The 15,799-nt window shown below is 39.5% G+C and overlaps 1 protein-coding gene across 4 annotated transcripts in view; it reads left to right on the top strand.

The window, feature by feature from the left end:
- PRCP (prolylcarboxypeptidase) overlaps positions 1-10,650 on the top strand; it is a 73,211-nt gene extending 62,561 nt beyond the window's left edge. For 3 of the 4 annotated variants that reach the window (XM_034995565.1, XM_034995566.1, XM_034995564.1), the window contains exon 10: positions 10,220-10,650. In XM_034995565.1, coding sequence (XP_034851456.1) covers positions 10,220-10,451 — 232 coding nt within the window. In that variant the 3' untranslated portion in view covers positions 10,452-10,650. Of the gene's footprint in view, positions 1-9,899 lie in introns of all 4 variants that reach the window. The other variant, XM_034995562.1, reaches the window with a different exon arrangement.
- The last annotated feature ends 5,149 nt before the right edge of the window (positions 10,651-15,799 follow it).

Raw genomic sequence — 15,799 nt, 5'->3', positions numbered from 1 at the left:
TTTTGCTTAGGCTATCAAAATCATCATCATCATTGGGGAAGGGGGCATATTTTGTGAGAAAAGTTTGGAGAATAGAACTGAAGCCAAGAAATGTAAATTATAACTGTTAGAAACTTTTAACTGCATATTAAGGTGGGACTTTCTAACAGAACTGTGCAAAGTTCGAATGAGCTGTTTTAAATAAAACTACTTAAGCTCTTGGATCCTCAGTCTTTTTTCTGTAAAATGCTAATAATAATACCACTCACCGCACAGTGTTGTGTGATGCTTAAGAGTTAACCCAAGGAGGGGCGCCTGGGTGGCTCAGTCGTTAAGCCTCTGCTTTTGGCTCAGGTCATGATCCCAGAGTCCTGGGATCCAGCCCCGCATTGGGCTCCCTGCTCCGCGGGGAGCCTGCTTATCCTTCTCCAACTCCCCCTGCTTGTGTTCCCTTTCTCGCTGTGTCTCTCTCTGTCAAATAAATAAATAAATAAAAATCTTAAAAAAAAAAAAAAAAGAGTTAACCCAAGGAAGTATTTGGCCCAGATTTGACAAATACATATGCTCAAAAAATATTTGTTGAATAAATAAATGGAAATACACTCTCTGCCTTGTACTTATGTCCTAGCCACAGGGAACTTTTTGTCTTTGTATGTCCTTTCCCTTCCTCTTTTTCTCCCTTTCTTAAGACTCAGGCATCCAAGAAACCTTCCCTGAGTCCTCCAGGAAGGTTAGATTTCCCCCAATCCCTTAGGTCCCTTGGTCTGTGAATATCACTTAGCACTCTGTATGGAAATTATCTATTTGTGTTTCTTTCTGCCCCATGAGATTGTAAACTTTCTCAATGACAGAGACTTTGTCTTAATCATAGCTGTGCCTTTAACACTTACTCTGGTGACTGACACATATTGGATGCCCAAGAAATGTGTGTGTTGATAAAAACAAGGAAGAAAATACAAAGCTTAGAAAGGCTTTGGAGGCATATGAAAGTTTAAAGGCAGGACTATGTGAAGATACTGGTTTATCTTTTTGCAGTGGCAAGTCTATTTTTAAAAAAGAAATCTTTATGCTGCTAGGTGTCAGAAATCCAATGTAAAAATTTTAAAGTAAAAAATTTAAAAATTTCCTGCTTTTCTGAAGAAAACACATTCCCAAAGTAAAGAAACAGCCTTAGGTGTCTCTGTTCTGTCTACTTAGTGGCTACCAGCTAGAAAAAGGTTTTGGTTGATGAGTAAGTAAATGTCCAAGGAACCAGGTGTAAAGTATCTTTGTGTCCATGCCTCTCTCCTTAGGTCATCTCACACAAATCCAGTTGTGACCGCTTTTCTGAATGGAAATTTCAGTCTGTGTTTATCAGATAGGAGGTTTGTCAGTTAAATGAAAAGTTTGGGCTTTTAAGTCAAGGAGACCAAGTTAGCTGTATAGCCTTAGGCAAATTGCCAATTTGTTTAAGTTAGTAAAAATGACTACGAAACAGGGTTATTTTAATGAGTAAATAGATTATCATGGAAGTAAGCACCATGAGGGCAGAGATTTTGTCTGCTCACTCTTGAATGCATCATACACACTCGGTAAACATTTGTTGAATGAATGAGGACTTAATAAATAGTAGCCATTAATTGTTTCATTTCAGTAATTTTTTTTATTCCACAGTTGTTTTGTTAGAAGGATTTATTTTTCCCCCAACCCCAACTGGTAACAAATTATCTTACCAATGGTCATACTCAGTTATTTAAATATAAATCCAAAAGGGAGTCCCTGAGGAGCTGGTTAGTTTAATATCATTTCTCAGGCAAATTAATTGTTGCCAGTGATTAGAAGCTTGCTGTTGGGAATTTTATCCAGGCATCTAGACTCTCATGAAAGCCGGTATTTTTTTTTTTTTTTTTTTTTTTTTTTTTGGTAAATGTCCCAGTAGCTGGTTTAGCTTTCACGTGTCTAGGACCAAGAAATTCAAGTCCATGTGCATCTTGGGTCTCTCGGCAACTCCAAACACTGTTGCTAAGCCACTGGGCTGATTCAGATGACCTTTTAAATCAAATGCAGTTTGCTTATTATGTGGCTGTTGGGATGGCTTTTTTGTTTTGCAAATAATGGAGAGTTTCCTATCTGGGTTGGTCCTGTCAAATTGGAATAATGATAAAGGCTATTTGTTCACAAAAGAGAATCTAACCCCTTGTAGTTTATTTTAAGAATTTATCTGGTAGTTGAAAACTAAGGCTGCTATTTTGCATGTGAGTTATCCTTTTTGTTTTTAACAAAATCAAAAATCTACATCTTTGGAGTGATTTTTTTTTTCTCCCAAGAATGAAGTTGTTAAGTTGCAATTGAATTAACTTTGTTTCTAAAGAGAGGTGTGGTGAGAATAGAACAGGACCTTCTTTTTTTTTAAAGATTTATTTATTTGAGAGAGAGAGAGTGAGGATATGAGTTGGGGGGAGCATATGAGTTGAAGATAATTCCTTCTGAGCATGGAGCCCATGGTGGGCTTGATTCCATGACCCATGAGATCATGACCTGAGCTGAAACCAAGAGTCGGACACTAACCCGACTGAACCACCCAGTCGCCCCTAGAACAGGGAGCTTAAAATTGTATTTCAAATACACATATACACACACACACACACACACAATGTACCTAAGTGCCTCTTTTCTTATTTTGTTTGTACATTTACCTGGAAAAAGTTGATCACATTACTTTTCTGGCCAGATTTCTGTGAGACATGCTTTCACATTCTTTTTCATGATTCATTTACTTCTCAGAAGTATTAACTTTTCATGCTTACAGAATATGATAATAATAATTATAATAATACTGTATGTTTGTGTATTATTTTATAGTTTATACCTTACTGTCACATTATTATTTAACTTGAACCTCACAGTATTTCTGTGACGGAGGGACATTATCTTTTCTTTAAAAAATTTTTTTCGGGGGGCGCCTGGGTGGCTCAGTTGGTTAAGCGTCTGACTTGGTTTTGACTCAGGTCATGATCTCATGGGTCAAGGGATTGAGCCCCATCACGGGCTCTGGGCTGAGGGGGGCGTCAGCTGGAGATTCTCTCTCTCCCTCTGCCCTTCCCTGCTGCTTTCTCTCTTCCTCTCTCTCTTTCTCTTTCTCTCTAAAATAAAAAAAATCTTTAAAAATATAAAATGTATTTCTTTGTAATACATGTGGGAATTAAGGTTCACAGAGGTTAGATGACTTACCCATGGTCATGGGCTGGTAACGGTATAAAACTTAGATCTTCTTAGTTAATTGTTCTGGCCACTACCACACACAGGTGAAGGTCAGTCTCTCTATATTTATATTAATCACTTATATTAACTCTGATTTCCCATGTAAAAAGTACTGAAGTGATTTCATGTTCCTGAACTTGCATACATATATTTATAGATATCTTTTTTTTTTAATTTTTTTTTTATTCTGATGTTAATCCCCATACATTACATCATTAGTTCTAGATGAAGTGTTCCATGATTCATTGTTTGTGCATAACACCCAGTGCTCCATGCAGAATGTGCCCTCCTCAATACCCACCACCAGGCTAACCCATCCTCCCACCCCCTCCCCTCTAGAACCCTCAGTTTGTTTTTCAGAGTCCATCGTCTCTCATGGTTCGTCTACCCCTCCGATTTCCCCCGCTTCATTCTTCCCCTCCCGCTACCTTCTTCTTCTTCTTTTTTTTTCCTTAACATATATTGCATTATTTGTTTCAGAGGTACAGATCTGAGATTCAACAGTCTTGCACAATTCACAGCACTTACCAGAGCACATAACCTCCCCAGTGTCTATCACCCAGTCACCCCATCCCTCCCACCCCAACCCCCACTCCAGCAACCCTCAGTTTGTTTCCTGCAATTAAGAATTCCTCATATCATTGAGATCATATGATACATGTCTTTCTCTGTTTGACTTATTTCACTCAACATAATACCTTCCAGTTCCATCCACGTCGTTGCAAATGGCAAGATCTCATTCCTTTTGATGGCTGCATAATATTCCATTGTATATATATACCACATCTTCTTTATCCATTCATCTGTCGATGGACATCTTGGCTCTTTCCACAGTTTGGCTATTGTGGACATTGCTGCTATAAACATCGGGGTGCACATACCCCTTCGGATCCCTACTTTTGTATCTTTGGGGTAAATACCCAGTAGTGCAATTGCTGGATCATGTGGTAGCTCTATTTTCAACTTTTTGAGGAACCTCCATACGGTTTTCCAGAGTGGCTGCACCAGCTTGCATTGCCACCAACAGTGTAGGAGGGTTCCCCTTTCTCCACATCCCCGCCAACATCTGTCGTTTCCTGACTTGTTAATTTTAGCCATTCTGACTGGTGTGAGGTGGTATCTCATTGAGGTTTTGATTTGGATTTCCCTGATGCCGAGCGATATTGAGCACTTTTGCATGTGCCTGTTGGCCATTTGGATGTCTTCTTTGGAAAAATGTCTGTTCATGTCTTCTGCCCATTTCTTGATTGGATTCTTTGTTCTTTGGGTGTTGAGTTTGATGAGTTCTTTATAGATTTTGGATACTAGCCCTTTATCTGATATGTCATTTGCAAATATTTATAGATATCTTTGTAGGGCATTTAGTACAAGGCCACAGACAACTAGACACTTACATTTATTTTTTCATTCATTCAATAAATATTTGACTCTTACCATGTGCCAGGCCTGGTTCTAGGCACTGAGGATATAGTAATAATCAAAAGAGACAAAATCCCTGCCCTCCTGGAGTTCTAGTTGGAGAGATAGGTAAAGATTGTACCTATAAATACGTTAGAAGGAGCTAAGTGCTAAGGAGGAAAAATAAACCAGGGGAGAGGCTGTGAAATGTCTGGAGGAGGGAAAACATTTGCAATTTTATTTTATTTTATTTCTTTTATTTACTTAAGTAATCTCTACAGTGAATGTGGGGCTCGAACCCATGGCTCTGAGATCAAGAGTCACATGCTTTTCCAACTGAGCCAGCCAGGCGCCCCAAGTTTGCAATTTTAGGTGAGAGTTACCAAGGAAGACCTCACCAAGGGGGAACTTTTGAAAAATGAACTAGTGGAAAAAGAGAGCCATGGGGTTGGTGGAGGTAAGAACACTCTAAACCGAGGAGTAAGCAAGGGCAAAGGCCTTGAGAGGTAAATGTCTTACCATGTTCTCTTCCAGGTATAGTAAGGAGGTCAGTGTGGCTGGAGTGGAACTAATGAGGGAGAGAGTAGCAGGAAAGAAAATCAGAGGCCACAGAGGGCCCAGATTATGTAGAGACATGTAGATCCTAGTAAAGATTTTGGTTTTTAGTCTGGGTGAAATGGGAAAACTCAAGTGTTTTGAGCAGTGAAGTGACATAATCTAATTCAGGTTTTAACCAGATCAAATTGGCTGCTCTAAGCAGGGAGATAAGAATAAAAGCTGGAGGATCAGTTAAAACACTATTTAGGCTAGAGATAATGGTGATTTGGGTCAGAGTGGTGGCAGTGGGGGCAGTGAGAAGTGTTGAAATTCTAGATATATTTTTGAAGATATAACTGACAGGAATTGTTGACCCATTGGGCGTGAAAGAAAGAGAAGGTTAAAGAGTGACATCAAACTTTTTGGCCTAACCAACTAGAAGGATAGGGTTGCTTTTTTTTTTTTTTTTTTTTTTTAAGATTTTATTTATTTATTTGAGAGACAGAGAGAATGAGAGACAGAGAGCATGAGAGGGAGGAGGATCAGAGGGAGAAGCAGACTCCCTGCCGAGCAGTGAGCCCGATGTGGGACTTGATCCCAGGACTCCAGGATCATGACCTGAGCCGAAGGCAGTCGCTTAAGCAACTGAGCCACCCAGGCGCCCAGATAGGGTTGCTTTTAACAAAGATTGGGAAGATAGTGAGAGGGCTGGTTGGGAGTTGGGAGTATTAAGAGCTCTGTTTTGGACCTGGTAAGTTTGAGGTGTCTAATTAGATTTCCATGTAAAAATGTCAAGCAAGATTTTGCTTTTCAAGTTTAGGGGAAAGGTCCTTGCTAAAGATATTATTTGATAGTCATCTGTGTATAGATTGTACTTAAAGATGAGACTTTTAAAAATGAAAAAAAATGATTATGTAGATTATCTGTAATGTGACCCTAAAGATTTGTTATTTCAGGCTTTGTGTCAGCAAGATGGGATGTACATGAGACAAATGTCAGAATGTACATAAAAATGTTCTGTAAGTGAAATCAAGTGATATGTAGATAAAGATATACCAAGAAGTGCAGTACCAGGGGAAAGTGATCTTAAATCCAGGAATTTCAGTCTTTGTTTTATATGAGGAATCTAAACTTCCATGTGATTAGGAAGGAGAGAAGCAGACCTAGGAATGGAACCCAGGTGTGTCTAATCCCAAAGTTCATGCTCTTCTTACTCTACACCACACAAGTCAAGAGGATATGTGCTGTTCATTTCCAACCTGTATCCATGAAATGCAATGTAGTATAAGAGTGAGCATTGGACTGGTTACAAGGCCTGAGTTTGTATCTCAGATTTGCCATTTCTAGCTGAATGATTTGAACAAGTCTTTTCATTTGTCTGGATACTAGTTTTCTCATCTATAAAAGAGTTGTAACCTCACACAGTTGTTATAATGGTCAAATGTGAAAGGCTTTGTAAACTCTAAACCACTCTATGCAGGTGTGGAGTTAATGCTAGGGAGCAATTTGATTTACGATAGCATCAAGAATAAAACACTTAGGAATAAGTTTAACAAAAGAAGTATAAGACTTAATACACTGAAAACTACAAAACACTGTTGGAAGAAATTAAAGATCTAAATAAATGGAAAGGCATCTCATGTTCTTGTGGAAGAGGTAATATTGGTAAGGTGTTAATATTCCACAAATTGATCTACAAATTCAGTGCAATCTCTATAAAAATCTCAGCTGTTTTTTTCACATAAATTGACAGAATGATCTTAAAATTAATATAAAAATATAGGGGACCCAGAATAGCCAAAACAGTCTTAAAAAGGAAGAACAAATTCGAAGTACTCATACTTCCTCATTTCAAACTTATTATAAAGCTACCATAATCAATACATTATTATACAGTCATAAAGAAAGACATACAGATCTTTCAAAGAGAATTGATAGTCCAGAAATCAACCCTTGTTATGTGTATGGTTAATTGATTTTCGACAAGGGCCAAGACAATTTATTGGGGAAAGAATAGTTTTTTTTACCAGAAATGATGCTGGGAAAAAGGATATTCACAAGCCAAAGAAAGAAGTTGGATCCCTATTTCATAACCATACAAAAAAATTAACTCAAAATGGATCAAATGATTTTAATTGATAACTCGATTTAAAAACAGTCAAGGATCTGAATATATATTTTTTCAAAGAAGATATATACCTGGCCATTCAGCACATGAAAAAATGCTCAATACCATCAGTCATTTGGGAAATTCAAATCAAAACCACAGTGAAATTCCATTTCACACCCACATAGGATGACTATAATCAAAAAGATAATAGGTATTGGCAAGGATATAGAGAAATTGGAACCTTTATATTAATGGAGGATAGTCGGAAGAAAGACAGGCAGGGGAAAGGGGGGCCCTGTTCTAAGAGGAAACTACTCTTGGTTCAGGGTCCTCAGGTGGTATGTAGCGTGACTGAGTGGTCTAAGGTGCTGGATTAAGGCTCCAGTCTCTTCAGGGATGTGGGTTTGAATCCCGCCACTGCCAAAACATTTTTTTGGGCGCCTGGGTGGCTCAGGTTGGTTAAGCGTCCACCTTCAGTTCAGGTTACAATCTCAGGGTTCTGAATTTCTATGACATTTATGATATTTAAGCAAAGAGCTTGATCTGGTGGCCTGCGACTGACCAGCATGCCTTAGGGCAGTGGCGGCTGCAGTCCTCTTGATCCCTAAGGCTTCGAACACCACTCTGGAAGGAGCCCTCCACTCTTTCCCACATGAACAACTACCTGATAGGTAGATGAGTGCGTGGACAAAAACTTGATAGGGTGACAGGTGCGTGGAGGGTTAATCAGATTAAATCAACCTGCCAGAAATCTCATAAAAATGCCTGGACTTAGAAACTCTGAGGGCAATCCTCTCAGGTGCTCTCCCTCTTTGCGAGCTTTGTGCTATCAATAAACTTTGCTTTGCTGCCCACCACTGTTTATGGGGTCTACCTCTTCATTCTTTGAAGTGGTGTGACCAAGAACCATGGGCACTAAAGGAAAAGAAACAATATGTTGCTAGTGGGAATGTAAAATAATGTAGCCACTTTGGAAAAAGTTTGACAGTACATTAAAAGGTTAAGTCACCATATATCCCAGAAATTCCATTCTTAGGTATATACCCAAGAGACATGAAAGCCTGCACCCATGCAAAAACTTGTATACAAATGTTCATAGAACCAATGTTGTTCATAATAGCCAAAAACTGGAAACAATACGCATGTGCATCTGATGAGTGGATAAATAAAATGTGATATATCCATACAATGGAATATTATTTGGCATTAAAAAGGAATAATGTACTGATATATGATACAACATAAATGAAACTTGAAAACATGCCAAAGTGAAATAAGTCAGTCACGAAAGACTACATATTATATAATTCCATTTATATGAAATGTAAATGTAAAGGCAAATTTATAGGGGTAGAAAGTTGATTAGTAGTTGTCTGGGGCTGAGAGCGAGGAGGTATGGGGGAGGGGAATAGGGATTGACTGCCATGAGTATGGGTTTTGTTTTGAGGTGATGAAGTTTTCTAAAATTGATTGTGGTGATGGTTGTAAACTCTGAACATATTAAAAACCATTGAACTGTACATTTATGTAGGTGATTTTTGTGATGGGAATTATATCTTAACAAAGCTGTTAACAATATTAAGAATGCTATCAGTGGAGTATTGGGTTTTTACTCAGCTAAACTAAATAGCCAGTTTTAATGACTGATCCTGTTTACATCATTCTGAAATGTTGTGTGAACCAGCCAAGACTAATAAAATACCATTTCTTTAACTTAAAAGGTAATATAAAATGAAGATCTTTGAGTAATACCCAAAGTTTCTGATTCCAGATCCAGGGGAATTTTTTCAGTTCTACCATCCTATTTCCCAAAGTACTGTACTAAGAGGAAAATATTATTTAAAAAGAAAAAGAGGTGCCTGGGTGGCTCAGTCGGTTAAGCGTCTGCCTCTTGGCTCAGGTCATGATCCCTAGGTCCTGGGACTGAGCCCCATGTTGGGTTCCTTGCTCAGCGTGGAGCCTGCTTCTCCCTCTTCCTCTGCTCCTCTCTCCTGCTCACTCTCCCTCCTGCTCTCTCTCCTCTCAAATAAATAAATAAAATCTTAAAAAAAAAAAAAAAGCATTTTTTTTTTTTTAAAGCTGAGATAAGTAGCATTTTTAAATATGGGAGGTTTTTTTGTTTTGTTTTGTTTTTAATCATTCTGGTAGTTGGGTCCTAGAAAAGAAGGAAACCGGTATTAATTGAAGGACTCCTCTGTGCCTGACACTTGTGCTTATTCAGTACAACCACATCTACCATCTGGTTTAACCTTTATAACACCTTAGGAGGTCGGCCTTATTATCTCTATTTAAACAGATGAGGAAACGGAGTCGGGTAGCTTGTGTGTCATCTAGCATTTGAAGCTGGGATTGAAATTCAGCCTTCTGAATTCCAAGTCCTAGTGTAATCTGGGTTGATTCATGGAGCACCACCTTCAGCCTTCTCTGATTCTGTTTCTTGCACCTGGCTGCAGAAATGTTATAAAACTCCAGCATGAAGCAGCTTTTTATATGACAGATTAGATCCTCATATCAAATACCCCAGGTTATGAACTTGTAATTTTAGATGTTATGCATATAATAGGTTTCTCCTATCTTATCTGGGTGTAGTTATGAAAAACTAACCATCTTATTTTTTCTTCTTTCCCTCACTTAGCAATGGTGAACTAGACCCCTGGTCAGGAGGTGGAGTAACCAAGGATATCACAGACACCTTGGTTGCAATCACCATCCCAGAAGGGGCCCATCATCTAGATCTCCGAGCCAGAAATGCCTTTGATCCCACGACCGTGCTATTAGCCCGCTCCTTGGAAGTTAGACACATGAAGCAGTGGATCAGAGATTTCTATGCCAATCAGAGAAAGAAGCACTGAACAATTTTGATCATTTTCAGTTTCTTCTTTTATGTTCATTCTACCCATGTTCCCATTCACTTTGGTTTTCTGCATGTAATTACTTTTCCTTGTTTGTCATTAGATTTGGTGGGGCGAAGGTTGAGATAGAAGAGAGGGTGACGGTGGTGACGGCAGATATCCCACATCCCGGGTCCTCGCCATCTTCACGCCACCTCCAGGAAGAATCTCTTTGTGACAGCTTTCCTACACCATCAGTGGCCCTCATAACTGGAGCAGAGTTCCTGACTGCCTTTCACAAGAGGGAGAGTCACTTCTTTTGTTTCTCTGCAAGCAGGGCTTTCTCTTGGTTTTGAGGTTAAAGTCTCTTTGGTCCATTTGTCACTCCCCATCCCTCCCCCCCAAAAAAAGAAAAGCAGAAAATAGATAAAAATGATGTAATTGCAGCTGGTAGGAAGGATGTCCGAGCCAATCCAGGAAATGGAAGCCATTTCTTTTGTACTTGATTTAATGACTTTGAACTGTGCTATAAATAAAGAGTAAGGCTGGACCTTATACCTGTGTGTTGCTTCTGAAGCTCACTCCAGCTGTTGGGAATGCTGTGTACCCTGGGCTTGGCTGCTTTTGGAAAGTCCTTTAATTTTCTCTCTTCTATTTGGCAGCTTTTCTCTGTTCTGGGATATTTGCCACTGTGGTACTGCCAGTAAGAAATCTGGCCTTTTTCTGCTCCATTTCTCTTTGTTCCTCAGGTCAGTTTTGTGGTAATTTGGTTACATTTTGCCAGTTTAGGAGAATGACTCTGTTTTGCTTTTGCTTTTACATCTGAGGAAGCTTTTATATACTGCAGTCACTGACAATACTTCAGTGAGAAGCCTTTAAAAATTGGTGAATCAACTATTTAGAAGATAGAATGTAGTTATATTCAGCATTTTGTTTTTTAAATTTTATTTTCTGGTGGTTGTTACTGCTGTCATTAAAGTCAGAAGTGTCAGGGTGCTAAGAGGCAGGTGCACGAGAACTTTTCTGTATGGCTTCCAAAAGACAAGCTGACTAATTCATGCAGGCAGCATATTTGACATTAATAAATGGCCAAGCCATTCCTATTTCCAAGGGGTTGGCTTCTTTCAAGCAGTTCTTACACTGAGACCTTTCTTCAGAAGAGCTTTTCTAGGATAACAAATAGGGTTGGATCAAAACCTTTCAGGAACACAGAGAGAGACTAACAGTTTCTACTCTGTTGAAAGATTTCTTCCCCCTTGTTTCTTTTTATTTTCTCTCAGTAATTTTTTTTTTCTTCACCCTGCCTTGGGAACATTTTCTGCTTTTCAAAAACTGTACCTTGAGCTCAGTCATTTCTAAAGCACTTAGTTTTTTAGAGTGCAGATATAGAGTGCATTCTTGGGTGGGAAACTGAAATATTTCCCTTACTTTCCCAGCATCTGGGAGATAGAGAAAAAATCTTTGTCTGGTTTCGGAAGCCTTCAGTTCTCATTGTAATGAGTTGTCCATCAAAGCATTTGGTCACTATTTTTGTTTCAGCATCTAAGAAAAGTCTGCTGGAGTGAGAGTTTAAGGGTCAAAACAATACTAGTTTTTATTCTGTATCAACTAAGAAGTTATATAATGCAGGGTTTAAGGGCTTAATAGAGGAGATGCCTACTATTTATTTTAGGTACTATTGATTTTGTGATATTTTTCTTAAAAACTTATACTTGTTTAAAATATTTAAAATATTTTGCCATTTGATTTAATATTATTTGGATGAGTTACATTTTTGTGAAGAGACGTATTGCCAAAAATTGCTATATTTTTCTGCAGGTATAATTTGGTCTTATGTACATGTTTTTCAATATATGTTTCATTACAGAAAGCAACCTTAAGTTAACCTAATTATGCTAGAATTTAATTTTAAGTTGAAAAAGAATTGGAACAAGAAATAAGCCTTATTTAAAGCATTTCTCTCATCAGTAGATGATGCTTTTGAAAGACATGGAAAGAGAAACCTAAAGAATTGGGGTGTTTTTATTTCTATTTTTGTTACTTTAACTACCTGGAGTCAATAGATAGAACTAAAGAAATAGGAATCTTTCAGGCACCTGGGTGGCTCAGTTGGTTAAGCAACTGCCTTCGGCTCAGGTCATGATCCTGGAATCCCTGGATCGAGTCCCGCATCGGGCTCCCTGCTCGGCAGGGAGTCTGCTTCTCCCTCTTACCCTCCCCCCTCTCATGTGCTCTCTCTCATTCTCTCTCTCTCAAATAAATAAATAAAATCTTTAAAAAAAAAATAGGAATCTTTCTTTTTTTTTTTTTTTTAAGATTTTATTTATTTATTTGACAGAGAGAGACAGGGAGAGAGGGAACAAGCAGAGGGAGTGGGAGAGAGAGAAGCAGGCCTCCCACAGAGCAGGGAGCCCAATGCGGGGCTCGATCCCAGGACCCTGGGACCATGACCTGAGCCGAAGGCAGACGCCTAACGACTGAGCCACCCAGGCACCCCGAAATAGGAATCTTTCTTAAGGGATCTGTAGGATCAAGAGATTACCCAGAGGAATCAATGTCTAGTCTAGTATATTAGAAGGCGAGGGCACTCAGCTATCATCCAGTCTAAACCCATCATTCGTAGGTGATGGCATTGTGGCCCAGAGAGACAGGACTTGTCACAGCTTATTTCTGGTAGAACCAGGTCTTGAATCCAAGTTTTGTTTTGTTTTGTTTTGTTTTGCTGTTGTTTTTAAAATTGATATAGTGAAATAGTCTGTTTGGATAAGCAACAAAACCTCACCAAACCAGCTTAAGCAAAAGAGGGAATTTATTGAAACTATGCAGGAATAGCTCCAGGATTTGAATAAAACTAGGAATTGTGAGGGAGTGGAACCAGGGTCTAGCAAGTCATGAAAAGTCAAGACTGCTACTTTCTGTTTCATCTCAACTTTCAACAGAGGTCACCAGCCTATGGATGAGATTTTTATAATTTGGCCAGCAGTATAAAATGTATATGAGCATCAGAGTTACCTAAAGCGCTTGTTAAAACACTGAATGCTGAGCCTCACCCCAGAGTTTGTAATATGTCATGGGGGTGGACCCTGGGAAGTTGCCTTTCTCACAAGTTCCTAGGTGATACTGGGGCATCATACTTTAAGAACCACCAGTTGAAAGAATTGTGAATTTGAGTATCTCGAGACAGGAAATGCCCCGTCAATTCACCTCACTCCTGTTATCCTGCCTGATCCCATCTGAGTGTGGGATCCTCGCCTAAAGCGTCTCATCCCATGGTTGCTTCATTCTTTCTCTGCAGACGAGCTTCTCTGCTGGTACAAGGCCCATGACAACTTCCCAGCATGATGTCCTCAGGCCCCTGTGGCTGCACCATCTCACAAGCCCACGACTCTCAGGTGTTTAGGGAGGGATGAGGTTATAAAACCATGGCTTTAGAGATACACTGTTTAGGATGGAGAGGAAGCAGTTCAGGCAAATATATATATATGTATATATTTGTCTCAGAGTGTTTTCCAGAACATAAGTATCCAACAAAATGCCAATACTTATGTAGTAGAAAGATCCACAGTTAAGCTAGTTTGAAAAATGATGGGCTAAACAAAGTTAAATACTTGTTCTTTTTTGTTTTTAATCTGTAAATATGCATTGTGACTCTCCAAAATGGTAATGGAGAATGCAGCTTTTCCTGTTCTTACAGAGCAATCTACAAGGCATAAGGCATTCTGGGACTTGGAGAAAACAATAGTGAAAGAGCAAACACAGTATCTGTTCTAATAAAGTTTATGTTCTAGTGGTAGAAAGACATGAAATGTCAAGTTATACAATGAGTTGGTATAAGTGCCCTGAAGAGTGGGGGTTATTAGCAGGGAATCTGAGCTAGTCTACAGGAAGAAGAGAATGCTACTTAGAGATGTGATGTTTTAGCTGTGATCTAAGTGTGAATGGAAGCTATATAGGAAGAGGAGTGGAGAAAATGGCATGTGCGAAAGCCTGGAATGTAGCATATTCCAGGAACTGAAAGAAGGCCACTGTAGTAGGATAGCAGACCACAGGGAAAGTGACATAAGATTAATCTGCATATTTGGGCAGGGAGAAAGCTCATTCAAGTAGACGATGATTAGGAGTCATTATAAAGAATGAGAAATCAATGATGGTCCTAGGTCGGGAGTGACATGAACACATTTTCATTTAAAAAGGTCACACTGGAATATGCATTGTAGGGGGCAAGCATGTGATGTAGAGACCACATCATTTTTGCATTTGTCCAGGTTAGAGAAGAGGGTAGCTTTGACTAGGGTGGTAGGTGGCAATGAGAAATAGATGAATTTGGGAGAGATTTAGTAAGGAGTGTCAGTGGGATTTGATGATGTATTCTCTGAGATATGAGTTGGGCAGGTGTCAAGGATGATTTTTGGCTTATGCACTTGGATGGATGTGGTGCTGTACACTGGCAAAAAAGCACCAGAGGGTAGAGGGTGAGCAGGTTTGGCAGGAAGAATATGGGTTCAGTTCAGTTTTGTCAGGCTGAGTTTTATGCAATTTGAAATAGCCACGTAGAACTAGCTGTCAAGTAGGGCTGTTGGATGTAAAGATCTGGAATCCAGTCTGGACTGGAAAGCCTTGGTGAATAGATGGCAATCAAAGCATGGGATGTCAGTTCAAGGAACTAGTGTTCAGGAAACTTCAGGAGCCACTACCCTATTGTATCTACCATGTTACATTAATTAAGCCCTAAACATCTTAATTCTACACTGTAGTACATCTGGCTCCACTTAGCCAACTACCACTTGTGCTGCGGTACAGCCATGGCTTAGATTGGGATCTACCTCTCTGCACTCACTTCCCTTCCTTATTTGCCACCTATTACTTCCCTTATGCCCTGACATTCAGTCAAATCAAATTTCCTCCGACATTCCCTTCCTAGCATTACCCTCCAGTATGTTTTCACTGACAAACTTTTGTGCATCTTTCAAAGCCCAGGCCAACTTGATTACTTCCACTGTGAAGTCTTTCTCAGTTTTCCTAAAGGGAATGAATGGTTTCCTTATTTATGCTCTCAAAGAACAAGGTTCATACCTAGTATGTCAGTGACAAGGTAAGCTCCACCAAGGTAAGGATTGTCTGTTTTATTCATTTCTGCATCTCTAGGACCTTAAACGGTACCCAACTACCTCTAATTTAGTACATATATCCCAAATTGTGATATTTTGCTAAATGTTCTCACTGTCTTTTTAGGAAGACCAAGCTCTTTGAGAGCAGGAACTACGTCTTATTCTTTCTAGTAATCAGCATCTAGAATGGGGTCTGGCAGCCAGGTCTCAGTAGGCCCTCTGTAAATTTATGTGAGTAGATACATTTCAGGGTGGAAAGGCCAAGCTTTCTATCCATTGGTCTCTGTAGCAAAGGACCTTTCACAGCTCTTTTTTTTTTTTTTAAAGATTTTATTTATTTATTTGAGAGAGAGAGAATGAGAGACAGAGAGCATGAGAGGGAGGAGGGTCAGAGGGAGAAGCAGACTCCCTGCCGAGCAGGGAGCCCGATGCGGGACTCGATCCAGGGACTCCAGGATCATGACCTGAGCCGAAGGCAGTCGCTTAACCAACTGAGCCACCCAGGCGCCCCCTTTCACAGCTCTTATGTGCATGTGACCTCCTGTCCCAGGCTTTCCTAGATTTTGGAAAGGGGATGTCTTAGTACTCAATACCCC

Source organism: Mirounga leonina, unplaced genomic scaffold (assembly GCF_011800145.1).
Source record: "Mirounga leonina isolate KUSES-001 unplaced genomic scaffold, KU_Mleo_1.0 Mir_92, whole genome shotgun sequence".
Classification (NCBI taxonomy): Eukaryota; Metazoa; Chordata; class Mammalia; order Carnivora; family Phocidae; genus Mirounga; species Mirounga leonina.
The sequence above is the reverse complement of the archived record's forward strand: the minus strand, read 5'-3'. Positions and strand labels throughout refer to the sequence as shown.